Source organism: Heteronotia binoei, chromosome 12 (genome assembly GCF_032191835.1).
Source record: "Heteronotia binoei isolate CCM8104 ecotype False Entrance Well chromosome 12, APGP_CSIRO_Hbin_v1, whole genome shotgun sequence".
Classification (NCBI taxonomy): Eukaryota; Metazoa; Chordata; class Lepidosauria; order Squamata; family Gekkonidae; genus Heteronotia; species Heteronotia binoei.
In genome coordinates, this window is record NC_083234.1 from 27,139,892 (window position 1) to 27,154,556 (window position 14,665).

Genomic DNA, 14,665 nt, shown 5'->3' on the forward strand with positions numbered 1-14,665 from the left:
CAGACACTCCTTTAATTCTGACATAGGCACATTTCCCATTCGGATTTCCTGAGCACATTCAGACTTCCACATCTGTTACTCGGCAGCAACTCGTAGTCATCCCGACTTGCCTCGGATTGATCTCGTCGCAATTTTACCCCAGAGAAAGTCCGGTCCTTTCTGCTTGGGTTATTTCTGCCTGAACGGCTCATCCGCAATGCAGCCGGTTTGCACTTCCTCAAACTGCAACCATTTCTGGTGCCATTATTAACAGACAAATTCATGCGAGCGCATGACCACATAACCATTTATCAGAGTTTTGCATTTTTCCTGACAATACAGGCTACATTATGCCCCAATGATCTCTCCCTTCCCCGAACCTCACCCTCCTCAGACCCCACCCTGCAAAATCTCCAGGTACTTCCCAAATCTTGTCTGATTTAATCCATGCCAATGTGATGCTTACCTCAGAAGCATTAAAGTTTGATAAGGAAAGAAATACACTTCACTATAGTGCTTCAGCTGTATAGAGAGTTTATTTAAAAAAAAATGTGAAGATACATAGACTACCTTTAGGGAGGATCCCTTTCACTAAACAATCAATGGTAGTGCAACATTGGTGTAATCAATAGCACTGTAGAGCGGATCATCTGTCAAAATCTCACTAATCACTATGATGATATAGCTGGTTAGAGCAGAACTGGTAGAATGTTGGGTGTTTCCTGATAGGGGTTGTTCAGATATCCGATCAAAGACTAGGAGTGGGGGGAATCCAGTAGACTGCGAAAGACTTTTAACCTTTTTTGTATTTTCTCCAGAGATCATGTTTGTTGCATAGGTTTTTCTCACAGCACAACATCTGTTCTTCTTGGATCTGGGAGTAAATCCTACGACAAGTGCGACTGCAGCCTCGGGTCACCATTGTGAACCCACCAACTGGAAAAGACGGATTAAAAGAGAACAAAATGCATCTCATAGTCCCCCCCTCCCCCAAGTTTACAGTGCTATTTTAAGAACATATTCCTGGAAATAAGACCCCCTGAATAGACCTCTGTAAGATTCTGAATAGACATGTTTATGATTACTTTCTCTGTCCCCATATGCAACTTTTCCTCTAGAGTAAACATCAGAAAGCAAGAGTTGTGCTAGTGTTGGGTTGCATACCTTTCCCTGTCAGTTTTCCATCAAGCTCCACAGTTTGGGACATCAGATTATAAGGGACCTTTAAATACAAAGATTTTTACTAACATTCATTGAGAGTAATCCTAAACAGATCTATGCAGACTCCTACTCAAGTCCAGTCAAGGGGGCTTACTCCCAGGAAAGTTCCTTTAGGATTACACTACTGATTACCAATTTAGGACCTCTTAAATCTGACATAGTTTTGGGCTTCTGCATGTGTTTATGTGGCTGTGGCAGACTTTGCTTCCTGCAGTCTCCAACGGGATGATTTTACTGCTTCAAGGAGTATTAGGGGTGCTTGCCAAGCAAATGTGTTCATACGATTGTGCTGTCAAGTTGCAAGCCAATTATGGTAACCCCAGGAAGGGGCTTTTAAGACAAGTGAGAATGGGGTTGCCAGGTCCTATCTTCTCCCCATGGGGGATTTGAGGGGTGATCCTAGAAAGACTGTCCATGAAATGATGATGTCACATAGAGCTTGTGATTTGTGGGGCCATGTTGGGGGTGGGGTTTTACCCTGCCAACCACCTGGCCAGCATCTGGGGGGAGCCTGAAAAATCAGGCGATCTCTGCCCCCATCTGGGGACCGGCTTCCCTAAGTGAGAAGCGGAGGTGGTTTGCCCTCATCCCTGAGAACCAGAGATGGTTTGTCTCTCATCCAAGTACTGACCCTGCTTAGCTTCCAAGCCTTATGGTGACCCCAGCAAGGGGCTTTCAAGGCAAGTGAGAAGCAGAGGTGGTTTGCCATTGCCTTCCTCTGCAGAGTCTTCCTTGGTGGTCTCCCATCCAAGTACTGATTCTATTTAGCTTCTGAGATATGACGAGTCTAGGCTACACCATGCCGCCTTCTCTCACACAGGCAACCATTCACCAGATGACATTGATCTTGGCATGTGAAACAGTGATGACAAAGGTTCACTTGTTGGATATCTGCTCCTCATGTAGCCCCCATCACCAGGCAAACTAGTATGGGTGCACTGCCTTTGCAACTAGTGGGCTGAGAGACTGACTATTCCTTGTTCAAAGAGGGGGGAAAGCCCTGCTTTCTTTTAGACTCACGTTTAATTTTTTGACTGAAGCAATATCTCCACAATCCTGCTTGGCAAGTTTGTTCTGGATGAGCACAAGTGTTATCCTCTAGAACATCATGACAATAAAAGCATAAATAAGAGGCAGCTGGAAAAGGAAACATATGAAGTACTTAGAAAAGGGCCTCTAAAGACAGAATGGGTAATAGCTGTTACTTAATTGTAAAAGAATAAAAAAAATAACTGCTGGCAGGGCTTTTTTTTTGTAGCAGGAATTCCTTTGCATATCATGCCGCACCCCCTGATGTAGCTAGTCCTTCTGGAGCTTACAGTAGGCCTTGTACTAAGAGCTCTGAAAGCTCTTGGAGGATTGGCTGCATCAGGGGTGTGTGGCCTAATAAACAAAAGAGTTCCTGCTGTGAAAAAAGTCCTGACAGTTGGGATGAAGGGTATTGGAAATGCAAACTCTTCAATTTAACCATGAATTCTAGATAGGAGTAGATTGAATTATGATTTCTCAGTACATCAGATTTTCTGCTTTTTACCAAAACAGATTAATGACATGGAGCCCCAGCATGTGGACAACTAGTTATGTAAGGATGATTTTGTGGAGATGTAAGAAACCTTTGCCTAGGAAAGGATAGCAATTGTCAGAGGTGCATTAAAAAACCCTGATTAGAGTCCTTTTCTCGTAAAGGTCGACTTCATGCCTTAACCAAATAGATAAGTCAGAGGAGAGGCCCTAGACTGTCCCTGTCACATGATGGGAAGAAATTGCAGTTAATGAAATATTCTAGTCTGACTTCTGGTAGCTCTGAAGAATAAAAGGTCTTCTGTCCCTTCTAAGAGAGGTCAGGTCATCTTCCCAGCAGGAAAAGTGGGTGAAGGGTAATTTTCATATGCCTTCATATTGGTGGCGATAGAAGGAACAGAATGTAAAAGGAGTTGGAGTTTAGCAGAGTAAAAGTCTGCAATGTCCTTTTCTAGAACCGCATGTCCAAGGATGAGGTGTGTGGTGTTTGTTTTGTTTGGCATGTGGGAGGAAAAACTCCTACTCCGTGCCATGTTCCCTCAGAAACTTATAATTGGCTTGGATCATATTTCTTTATTTACATCATTTGTACTCTGCCTTTCTCCCCAGCAAGGCACAAACCAGCTTATTCTGTTCTCCTCTCCTTCATTTTATTCTCACAACAACCCTTGGAGGTAAGTTAGGCTGAACATGTGTGGCTGACTTCTATGGCAGAGTGTGGCCTTGAACCTGAGTTTGTCAGATCCTAATCTAGCAGTGGAACAAAAACTCAGGATGACTATAAGCCTATGTTGGAGGGAAACGCCAAAGCAGGGCCAATTTTAGATTATGGGGGGGCTGGGGGCTGGGCAGAGGGTTCCTGGGGGACCCTCTAGGGTTGCCAAGTCCAATTGAAGAAATATCAGGGGACTTTGGGGGTGGAGCCAGGAGCAAGGGTGTGACAAGCATAAATGAACTCCAAAGGGAGTTCTGGCCATCACATTTAAAGGGACCGCACACCTTTTTAAATGCCTTTCTTCCTTAGGAAATAATGATGGGTAGGGGCACCTTCTTTTGGGGCTCATAGAATTGGACCCCCTGGTCCAATCTTTTTGAAACTTGGGGGGTATTTTGGGGAGAGGACCCCCCTAGAGCCCCAGATACCCGCAGATCAATTCTCCATTATTTCCTATGGTAAAAAACCTCCATAGGGAATAATAGAGTTCCCAGAAGACATTTCCCTCCTCTCCCCCTGCTTTCTGATGCCCCTGAAGCAGGGGGAGGGCCTCCAAACCGGGGAATCCCCTGCCCCAACCTGGGGATTGGCAACCCTAGGACCCTCCTATGCTCATCATCACTATGTTCCCTGCTTGTGCCTCCGTCACTGCCCACTCACCATGGGCCCTCTGGTTGCCTGTGCATCCAGCCCATATCCTGTATGCGAGCTCTCTCACTGATGATGTTCACAGTTACCTGCACTGCCTACAGATCTTTCCCTGATGGTACTGGGCAGTACAGAGGACTGCAACCATGAGCAGTAGAGCATTGGCAAGTGAGCTGGAAGGGGCTGGCATGGCGAGGTTGGCAGGAGAGGGACCCACCAGAAGCCCTGGGCCTTGGCAGCTGCCCCATCTGAGGGTATGCTGACTCCGGCCCAGCTCCAAAGTACTGAAACAGGAGCAAGCAGTGATCCCTCTAAGCTGAGTTAGTGTGAGCTAGCTCACAGTTTTTTAGCCTGTGGCTCACACATTTTTGTCTTAGCTCGTGAAAAATGACCCCAGAGCAAACTAATTCACGCAATAGCTCACAGGTTTAATGCTTCTAGCTCACAGCTCTAATAATACTAGCTCACAAAGCAGAATTTCTGCTCACAAGAGTCCATAGCTTAGTGGGAACATTGAGCAATACTCATGGCCTCTGCAACTTTAAAAGAGGGCATCGATAGGCGTCTATGCATGGAGTTGTGCCAGGCAGGGCTGGCCCTGCCACTAGGCAAACTAGGCAATTGCCTAGGGTGCTGGCCTTCTGGGGGGCACCAAATTGGGTGCCCCTGCGTGATTTGGTGATGTTAGTGAAGGGGGAGGGTGCGCCAGAAGTTAACCTTCCCTAGAGTGCCAGACAATCTGGCACCGGCCCTGGTGTGAGGTGACACAGCTATCCATTTTGCATCATGAATTTTACAGCATTCCCATTTTCACATGCTCATCTTGGGCTGCCCTTTTACTGTGCCCTTGGGATTGTTCTAAATGAGCCAGGCTCTTCCCAATAGCTTCTGTTTTCCTGGGTTCCCTCTGCAATGTTTTTGGTCTCCCCATGAGACTTACCAGCATCCAGAAAGAGGAGAACTGAGAATCCTATTGTCAGAATCTTGTGCATGTTTTGTTTCTTGGTTCCAGACTGCTGAGTTAAGATCATCCGAGGTCTTCAAAACTTAGTAATTAGTAGCTGGGGAAAAACTGCAACAGTCTTGCAATCAATGATGGGAACCACAGACTGAGTAGATTTGTGCTCTGGGGCTGCAGTTTATTATTAAGGCCTTGTCGCACTCAGACCACGCCCCCAATGTCACAACACCTTTGACTGTGGTGTCAGTGCATGGAGGGGTATGCTCTACAAGCCTCAGATGGAGGGGAGGGGCTTTGTCTCACCCTGTTCCTCCTCCTCCCACCAGGAAATCAATCTCCAGGTTGCTCATCATCCACAGCTTGTCATCTGAAGTCCCCTTTTTAACTCCCCGCCATCCACATGATTCCCTGAGCCCTTCCTTCTACAGGCTCAGAGGCCTGCCCCTCAGGCAGAGACCACTGCCATTGGCTACCTTCCCTGGAAGCTCTCTTCCTAGTCCTGTCCCATCAGGGTGGCCAGACCTGTGTTGGAAAATACCTAGAGACTTTGGGGGTGGAGCCAGGAGAGGGTGGGTTTGGGGAGGGGCATTAGCATGGCACAATGCCATAGGGTCTACCCTTCAAAGCAGCCATTTTTTTTTCCAGGGGAGCTCATTTGCCTGCTGAAGATCAGTTGTAAAAGCAGGAGATTTCCAGGTTCCACCTGGAGGCTGGCAGCCCTACCCACCAACCAACTCTCAGTGCCTGCTGGACTTGCCCTGCCTGGAGTGAGGACCTGCCTGGAGGGACTGGGATCCCTGTGTTTGCTCCCCAGAAGGAGTGGCACAGTGGGGTCTCTGCACTGACAAGGATCAGTGCTCTGGAGCTGGGCCCTGGCTGCAAGATCTTGCTGGGCCTTCTTAATACTGGCATCAGAGATCCCTGGGAAGTCACCATCTGCCCCAAACTCTTCCACCTTCTTTTCTCTGTCTTCTGCCAACACCCTGGCCTGTTATTGACCTCTGACATATACCCAGACCACTCTGGACTCAGCCACCTCTGCCAGCACTCTTGGGGAGTGCAGGCCAGTCACTGTGGGGAGGTAGGGTTGCCATGCCCAATTCAAGAAATATCTGGGGACTTTGGGGTTGGAGCCAGGAGACTTCAGGGGTTGAGCCAGGAGCAAGGGTGTGACAAGCATAATTGAACTCCAAAGAGAGTTCTGGCCATTGCATTTAAAGGGACCGCACACCTGTTGAAGGCCTTCCTTCCGTGGGAAATAATGAAGGATAGGATCACCTTCCTTTGGAGCTCATAGAATTGGACCCTTTGGTCCAAACATTTTGAAACTTGGCGGGTATTTTGGGAACAGGCACAGGATGCTACACTTAAAAGCTGGTGCCTCTACCTAAAAATCCAGAGCCCCTGATACCCGCTTATCAATTCTCCATTATTTCCTATGGTAATAAACCTCCATAGGGAGTAATAGAGTTCCTAGGAGACATATCCCTCCCCTCCCCCTGCTTCCTGATGACCCTGAAGCAGGGGGAGGGCCTCCAAACCGGGGGATCCCCTGCCCCCACCTGGGGATTAGGGTTAGGGTAATACACCCTTGGAAGGATTGGAGTGTGCTTGTATGTGATCTTGATTAATTTTCTACTGTAAGAATTTTGGAAGAACTTCAGTTTCCCCTCTTTGACAAAGGGATTTGAAATGGCGCTGCAAGTGTCAGCCGGCTTCGGGCTCCATTGGAGGTGGACCTGCGGAGTATTCTTCAAATGGACTTTTAACAATTATTATACAAGCACCTTTGTGCACTTAGCACTTTATTATGAGAATTGTATTTCTCTTTAAAATGTATGTGCTCAGCTGCTACGAATGGCTTTATGTGGCTTTGTATGAATTACTGACTTTGCTGTGAGACTGTATTTATGAACTGTGAAAATATTATATTTAAAGGATTTGAGTTAATTGCTATTAGTAACTTTAATCGTTTTCGCAATTTCATCACGGTGTTTTTTCTGGTTTCCCACCTGGGGACTGGCAACCCTTGTGGAGGATCTGGTGATGGTGCCAACCCTGGAAAGGCTATTTGGCATTGACCAGGGGTAGGGTTGCCAATCCCCAGGTGGGGGCAGGGGATCCCCCGGTTTGGAGACCCTCCCCCAACTTCAGGGTAATCAGAAAGCGAGGGGAGGGGAGGGAAATATCTGCTGGGAACTCGATTATTCCCTATGGAGATTTATTCCCATAGAAAATAAAGGAGAATTGATCCACGGGTATCTGGGGCTCTGAGGAGGCTGTTTTTTGGGGTAGAGGCACCAAATTTTCAGTATAGCATCTAGTGCCTCTCCCCAAAATACCCCCAAGTTTCAAAAAGATTGGACCAGGGGGTCCAATTCTATGAGCCGCAAAAGAAAGTGCCCCTATCCTTCATTATTTCCTAGGGAAGGAAGGAATTGAAAAGGTGTGCCGTCCCTTTAAGTGATCAGTCATCAACACTAATACTAATAACAGGAGGGGGGGAAGGGTTGCAGGAGGCATGGAAAGCAAGAAAGCCCTCCCCACTGCCCTGGGGTCTGAACCCAAGTCCTTTTCCCTTGCCATCCATCTACAAATGTCTTGAGTTCTACTCATATTGACAAAGAGATTGCAAGCCCCCCCATCTTGCGGGAGGTGTGTGGTGTGTGTATGTGTGTGCGCGTATTGGGAGGGGGAGAAGAAAAAGGCAATTGGGATCTCTTCATCCCCCCCCCCTCCAAGTGTGTGCGCGTGTTTGCTTCTCTCTCCACTTCAGGTTTTGCTGGAACTTGTTATTTCAAGCACGTGCCCACAGGAAGAAGCGGTACAGGTCTGCAATGTCTGATCATCCAAATACGGGACTAGTGCGGGACCACTCTCTTTTGGGAGTGGTTGTCTGATCAGAAATGTGCCAATTCAAAATTGGGCGCTTCAAATTGGAGAGTGATGCATCTGCTTTTAGTGTAATGTCTGACCACACCCAATGGTTCCTTAAACTTCTTCATTGTCTTTCAAAGCAAAATGAATTGCAAATTTTCCTGTTCATTTGCAAAGCCTATGTTTTTATTACTATAAAGACAGAAGAAGACGGATGGGTCAGTAGAAACAGCAATGACAGAGGTTAACTTTTTAAAATATCAAAATAGCATTCCTAAATAGATTCTCTCTAAAAAGTTTTGCTCTTCTTCCTCTGAGGACTTACCTGCATTAAAGAAAAGCAGAACTAAGAATCCTGTTGCCAAAACTTGACACAGTGCAAGCTTCATTCTTCTAAGGACAAAGGAAATTAAAAGTCTTCACAGCCCAATAGCAACAGCTGGGGGGAAATCAAATTCCAACCTTTGCAGACTCAACTATGAGAAGAACTGGCTGGGTTGGTTAAAGTATGTATCCTGGATCCAATGGGTTTATTATTAGAACCTTGGCAGTGAAATAGCCTTCAATGAAAGTGCATGTGGTAGGTCTCTTGTGTTCCCCTAAGAAGAATGGTGTGAGTGAATGATGAGGCATATTTTAAAGGGATCTGTAATGAGCATATTTCCCACAACTGTTTGATGTTTCCAGGCATTTGATGTATTCACCACATTTGCCACAGTGAGTTGTGTATTGTCATTGGGATTGTACACAACTAAAACCTGATAGAAATTAGCCGTGGTGTTCCACAAAAAGAATACAAAAATAAGAAAAAATCAGAGGAAGCTGGGAGAATGGTGGCACTTCAAGTCTACTGGACCTATGAATATGAAAGACGGTCCCCAAAAGAAGGATAGCTCATATCCGAAATGAAATTGGGCCGGTTCTTTTATCGTCTGACTCTATTAAGGAAGCATTATGATTTTTAGACAGTAGCTATGTTGTGCACTGGATGGTTTTCAAATTGCATTATTGTATTGTATTGTAATTTATCATGAATTGTTGAGGATTATTTACATTACATGGAGAAACTATTTTGTACGTGGAGAAAGCTTGTCTTTTTTCTCAGTACTATTTTAGGTCAGGGAAATAGTGTTGGGGGAAAGTCTTAATCCACCTGCACCAGGGTCGCAGTTTCACTTGGGGTCTCACGTGCCTGAGGTTTAGGAAAACCACTAGGGAGCACCATCAGAATTGGCAACCACCAGGTGATTACATCCTAGGTGTAATCACCTAGGATTACAGCTGCTTTCCAGGAAACAGAGAAAATGGAAGATGGACTCTATGACATTATGCCCCAATGATCTCTCCCTTCCCCAAACCTCACCCTCCTCAGACCCCACCCTACAAAATCTCCAGGTACTTCCCAAAACTTGTCTGATTTAATCCATGGCAATGTGATGCTTACCTCAGAAGCATTAAAGTTTGATAAGGAAAGAAATACACTTCACTATAGTGCTTCAGCTGTATAGAAAGTTTATTTTAAAAAAAAAATTGTGAAGATACATAGACTACCTTTAGGGAGGATCCCTTTCACTAAACAATCAATGGTAGTGCAACATTGGTGTAATCAATAGCACTGTAGAGCGGATCATCTATCAAAATCTCACTAATCACTATGATGATATAGCTGGTTAGAGCAGAACTGGTAGAATGTTGGGTGTTTCCTGATACGGGTTGTTCAGATATCCGATCAAAGGCTAGGAGTGGGGGGAATCCAGTAGACTGCGAAAGACTTTTAACCTTTTTTGTATTTTCTCCAGAGATCATGTTTGTTGCATAGGTTTTTCTCACAGCACAACATCTGTTCTTCTTGGGTATTGGACTTAATGCTACGACAAGTGGAACTGCAGCCTCGGGTCACCATTGTGATCCCACCACCTGGAAAAGACGGATTAAAAGAGAACAAAATGCATCTCATAGTCCCCCCCCTCCCCCAAGTTTACAGTGCTATTTTAAGGACATATTCCTGGAAATAAGACCCCCTGAATAGACCTCTGTAAGATTCTGAATAGACATGTTTAGGATTACTTTCTCTGTCCCCATATGCAACTTTTCCTCTAGAGTAAACATCAGAAAGCAAGAGTTGTGCTAGTGTTGGGTTGCATACCTTTCCCTGTCAGTTTTCCATCAAGCTCCACAGTTTGGGACATTAGATTATAAGGGACCTTTAAATACAAAGACTTTTACTAAAATTCATTGAGAGTAATCCTAAACAGATCTATGCAGACTCCTACTCAAGTCCAGTCAAGGGGGCTTACTCCCAGGAAAGTTCCTTTAGGATTACACTACTGATTACCAATTTAGGACCTCTTAAATCTGACATAGTTTTGGGCTTCTGCATGTGTTTATGTGGCCGTGGCAGACTTTGCTTCCTGCAGTCTCCAACTGGGTGATTTTACTGCTTCAAGGAGCATTAGGGGTGCTTGCCAAGCAAACGTGTTCATACGTTTGTGCTGTCAAGTTGCAAGCCAATTATGGTAACCCCAGGAAGGGGCTTTTAAGGCAAGTGAGAATGGGGTTGCCAGGTCCTATCTTCTCCCCAGTGGGGGATTTGAGGGATGATCCTGGAGGGACTGCCCATGAAATGATGTCACATAGAGCTTGTGATTTGTGGGGCCTTGTTGGGGGTGGGGTTTTACCCTGCCAACCAATTGGCCAGCATCTGGGGGGAGCATGAAAAATCAGGCAATCTCTGCCCCCATCTGGGGACCGGCTTCCCTAAGTGAGAAGCAGAGGTGGTTTACCCTCATCCCTGAGAAGCAGAGATGGTTTGTCTCTCATCCAAGTACTGACCCTGCTTAGCTTCCAAGCCTTATGGTGACCCCAGCAAGGGGCTTTCAAGGCAAGTGAGAAGCAGAGGTGGTTTGCCATTGCCTTCCTCTGCAGAGTCTTCCTTGGTGGTCTCCCATCCAAGTACTGATTCTATTTAGCTTCTGAGATATGACGAGTCTAGGCTACACCATGCCGCCTTCTCTCACACAGGCAAGCATTCAGCAGATGACATCGATCTTGACATGTGAAACAGTGATGACAAAGGTTCACTTGTTGGATATGTGCTCGTCATGCAGCCCCCATCACCAGGCAAACTGGTATGGGCGCACTGCCTTTGCAACTAATGGGCTGAGAGACTGACTATTCCTTGTTCAAAGAGGGGGGAAAGCCCTGCTTTCTTCTAGACTCACGTATAACTTTTTGACTGAAGCAATATCTCCACAATCCTGCTTGGCAAGTTTGTTCCGGATGAGTACAAGTGTTATCCTCTTGAACATCATGACAATAAATGCATAAATAAGAGGCAGCTGGAAAAGGAAACATATGAAGTACTTAGAAAAGGGCCTCTAAGGACAGAATAGGTAATAGCTGTTACTTAATTGTAAAAGATTTTTTTAAAAAAACTGATGGTAGGGCTTTTTTTTTTTTTGTAGAAGGAATTCCTTTACATATTACGCCACACCCCCTGATGTAGCCAGTCCTCCCGGAGCTTACAGTAGGCCTTGTACTAAGAGCTCTGAAAGCTCTTGGAGGATTGGCTACATCAGGGGTGTGTGGCCTAATATACAAAAGAGTTCCTGCTATGAAAAAAGTCCTGACAGTTGGGATGAAGGGTATTGGAAATGCAAACTCTTCAATTCAACCATGAATTCTAGATAGGAGTAGATTGAATTATGATTTCTCAGTAGATCAGATTTTCTGCTTTTTAGCAAAACAGATTAATGGCATGGAGTCCCAGCATGTGGACAATTAGTTATGTGAGGATGATTTTGTGGAGATGTAAGAAACCTTTGCCTAGGAAAGGATAGCAATTGTCAGAGGTGCATTAAAAAAACCCTGATTAGAGTCCTTTTCTCGTAAAGGTCGACTTCATGCCTTGACCAAATAGATAAGTCAGAGGAGAGGCCCTAGACTGTCCCTGTCACACGATGGGAAGAAACTGCAGTTAATGACATATTCTAGTCTGACTTCTGGTAGCTCTGAAGAATAAAAGGTCTTCTGTCCCTTCTAAGGGAGGTCAGGTCATCTCCCCAGCAGGAAAAGTGGGTGAAGGGTAATTTTCATATGCCTTCATTTTGGTGGCGATAGAAGGAACAGAATGTAAAAGGAGTTGGAGTTTAGCAGAGTAAAAGTCTGCAATGTCTTTTTCTAGAACCGCATGTCCAAGGATGAGGTGTGTTGTGTTTGTTTTGTTTGGCATGTGGGAGGAAAAACTCCAACTCCGTGCCATGTTCCCTCAGAAACTGATAATTGGCCTGGATCATATTTCTTTATTTACATCATTTGTACTCTGCCTTTCTCCCCAGCAAGGCACAAACCAGCTTATTCTGTTCTCCTCTCCTCCATTTTATCCTCACAACAACCCTCGGAGGTAAATTGTTCAGGTAGGCTGAACATGTGTGGCTGGCTTCTATGGCAGAGTGTGGCCTTGAACCTGAGTTTGTCAGATCCTAGTCTAGCAGTGGAACAAAAACTCAGGATGACTATAAGCGTTGGAGGGAAACTCCAAAGCAGGGCCAATTTTAGATTATGGGGGGGCTGGGGGCTGGGCAGAGAGTTCCCGGGGGACCCTCTAGGGTTGCCAAGTCCAATTCAAGAAATATCTGGGGACTCTGGGGGTGGAGCCAGGAGCAAGGGTGTGACAAGCATAAATGAACTCCAAAGGGAGTTCTGGCCATCACATTTAAAGGGACCGCACACCTTTTTAAATGCCTTTCTTCCTTAGGAAATAATGATGGATAGGGGCACCTTCTTTTGGGGCTCATAGAATTGGACCCCCTGGTCCAATCTTTTTGAAACTTGGGAGGTATTTTGGGGAGAGGACCCCCCCCCCCAGAGCCCCAGATACCCACAGATCAATTCTCCATTATTTCCTATGGTAATAAACCTCCATAGGGAATAATAGAGTTCCCAGAAGACATTTCCCTACTCTCCCCATGCTTTCTGATGACCCTGAAGCAGGGGGAAGGCCTCCAAACCGGGGGATCCTCTGCCCCAACCTGGGGATTGGCAACCCTAGGACCCTCCCATGCTCATCATCACTAGGTTCCCTGCTTGTGCCTCCCTCACTGCCCACTCACCATGGGCCCTCTGGTTGCCTGTGCATCCAGCCCATATCCTGTATGCGAGCTCTCTCACTGATGATGTTCACAGTTACCTGCACTGCCTACAGATCTTTCCCTGATGGTACTGGGCAGTACAGAGGACTGCAACCATGAGCAGTAGAGCATTGGCAAGTGAGCTGGAAGGGGCTGGCATGGTGAGGTTGGCAGGAGAGGGACCCACCAGAAGCCCTGGGCCTGGGCAGCTGCCCCATCTGAGGGTATGCTGACTCCGGCCCAGCTCCAAAGTACTGAAACAGGAGCAAGCAGTGATCCCTCTAAGCTGAGTTAATGTGAGCTAGCTCACAGTTTTTTAGCCTGTGGCTCACACATTTTTGTCTTAGCTCGTGAAAAATGACCCCAGAGCAAACTAATTCACGCAATAGCTCACAGCTTTAATGCTTCTAGCTCACAGCTCTAATAATACTAGCTCACATAGCAGAATTTCTGCTCACAAGAGTCCATAGCTTAGAGGGAACATTGAGCAAGACTCATGGCTTTTGCAACTTTAAAAGAGGGCATCGGTAGGCGTCTATGCATGGAGTTGTGCCAGGCAGGGCTGGCCCTGCCACTAGGCAAACTAGGCAATTGCCTAGGGTGCTGGCCTTCTGGGGGGCACCAAATTGGGTGCCCCCATGTGATTGGTGATGTTAGTGAAGGGGGAGGGGGTGCCAGAAGTTAGCCTTGCCTAGAGTGCCAGACAATCTGGGACCGGCCCTGATGTGGGATGGGCCTTAACTATCTATCAAAATTGCCTATCAGCAGGAAGACAACATCTAACCACGGTCTTATGAGTTGTGACTGAGGCGTTTTCCAGATTATCAGCATTTTTTTAAAAAGGTATCTGAGAATGACACGAGTAAATCTGCTCACTATGTACTTTGTAGAAGCAAGTGCTCACCCACAACCATTTTACGCAGTTGACTGGAAACAATCCCTTTTCAAAGGCAAATTTTTTCTATCTGACACAGCTATCCATTTTGCATCATGAATTTTACAACATTCCCATTTTCACATGCTCATCTTGGGTTGCCCTTTTACTGTGCCCTTGGGATTGTTCTAAATGAGCCAGGCTCTTCCCAATAGCTTCTGTTTTCCTGGGTTCCCTCTGCAATGTTTTTGGTCTCCCCATGAGACTTACCAGCATCCAGAAAGAGGAGAACTGAGAATCCTATTGTCAGAATCTTGTGCATGTTTTGTTTCTTGGTTCCAGACTGCTGAGTTAAGACCATCTGAGGTCTTCAAAACTTAGTAATTAGTAGATGGGGAAAAACTGCAACAGTCTTGCAATCAATGATGGGAACCACAGACTGAGTAGATTTGTGCTCTGGGGCTGCAGTTTATTATTAAGGCCTTGTCGCACTCAGACCACGCCCCCAATGTCACAACACCTTTGACTGTGGTGTCGGTGCATGGAGGGGTATGCTCTACAAGCCTCAGATGGAGGGGAGGGGCTTTGTCTCACCCTGTTCCTCCTCCTCCCACCAGGAAATTGTAGTCAGGATGCTCTCAATCTCCAGGTTGCTCATCATCCACAGCTTGTCATTTGAAGTCCCCTTTTGAACTTCCTGCCACCCACATGATTCCCTGAGCCCTTCCTTCTAATGGCCC

The 14,665-nt window shown here is 46.1% G+C and overlaps 2 protein-coding genes across 2 annotated transcripts; both read right to left on the minus strand.

Annotated features, from left to right (window-relative positions):
• Positions 1 to 499: 499 nt before the first annotated feature.
• LOC132580601 (long neurotoxin homolog) lies at positions 500 to 5,394 on the minus strand. The gene is made up of 3 exons (XM_060251541.1): positions 5,025 to 5,394; positions 2,221 to 2,337; positions 500 to 915 (listed from the first exon to the last, which is right to left on the minus strand). The coding sequence occupies exons 1-3, from the start codon at positions 5,113 to 5,115 to the stop codon at positions 773 to 775; spliced, it is 351 nt and encodes a 116-aa protein (XP_060107524.1). The 5' UTR covers positions 5,116 to 5,394; the 3' UTR covers positions 500 to 772.
• Positions 5,395 to 9,417: 4,023 nt separating this feature from the next.
• LOC132580600 (neurotoxin BM10-1-like) lies at positions 9,418 to 14,384 on the minus strand. Its single transcript, XM_060251540.1, has 3 exons — positions 14,196 to 14,384; positions 11,144 to 11,260; positions 9,418 to 9,839 (listed from the first exon to the last, which is right to left on the minus strand). The coding sequence occupies exons 1-3, from the start codon at positions 14,284 to 14,286 to the stop codon at positions 9,697 to 9,699; spliced, it is 351 nt and encodes a 116-aa protein (XP_060107523.1). The 5' UTR covers positions 14,287 to 14,384; the 3' UTR covers positions 9,418 to 9,696.
• Between the last annotated feature and the right edge of the window lie 281 nt (positions 14,385 to 14,665).

Coding starts and splice junctions, on each gene's coding strand:
- LOC132580601 (XM_060251541.1), bottom strand. CDS start 5,115: ATGATCTTAACTCAGCAGTCTGGAACCAAGAAACAAAACATGCACAAG. Junction 2,338..5,024: donor TCTCCTCTTTCTGGATGCTG/GTAAGTCTCATG, acceptor TTCCTTTTCCAG/CTGCCTCTTATTTATGCTTT. Junction 916..2,220: donor CTTCAGTCAAAAAATTAAAC/GTGAGTCTAAAA, acceptor CGTCTTTTCCAG/TTGGTGGGTTCACAATGGTG.
- LOC132580600 (XM_060251540.1), bottom strand. CDS start 14,286: ATGGTCTTAACTCAGCAGTCTGGAACCAAGAAACAAAACATGCACAAG. Junction 11,261..14,195: donor TCTCCTCTTTCTGGATGCTG/GTAAGTCTCATG, acceptor TTCCTTTTCCAG/CTGCCTCTTATTTATGCATT. Junction 9,840..11,143: donor CTTCAGTCAAAAAGTTATAC/GTGAGTCTAGAA, acceptor CGTCTTTTCCAG/GTGGTGGGATCACAATGGTG.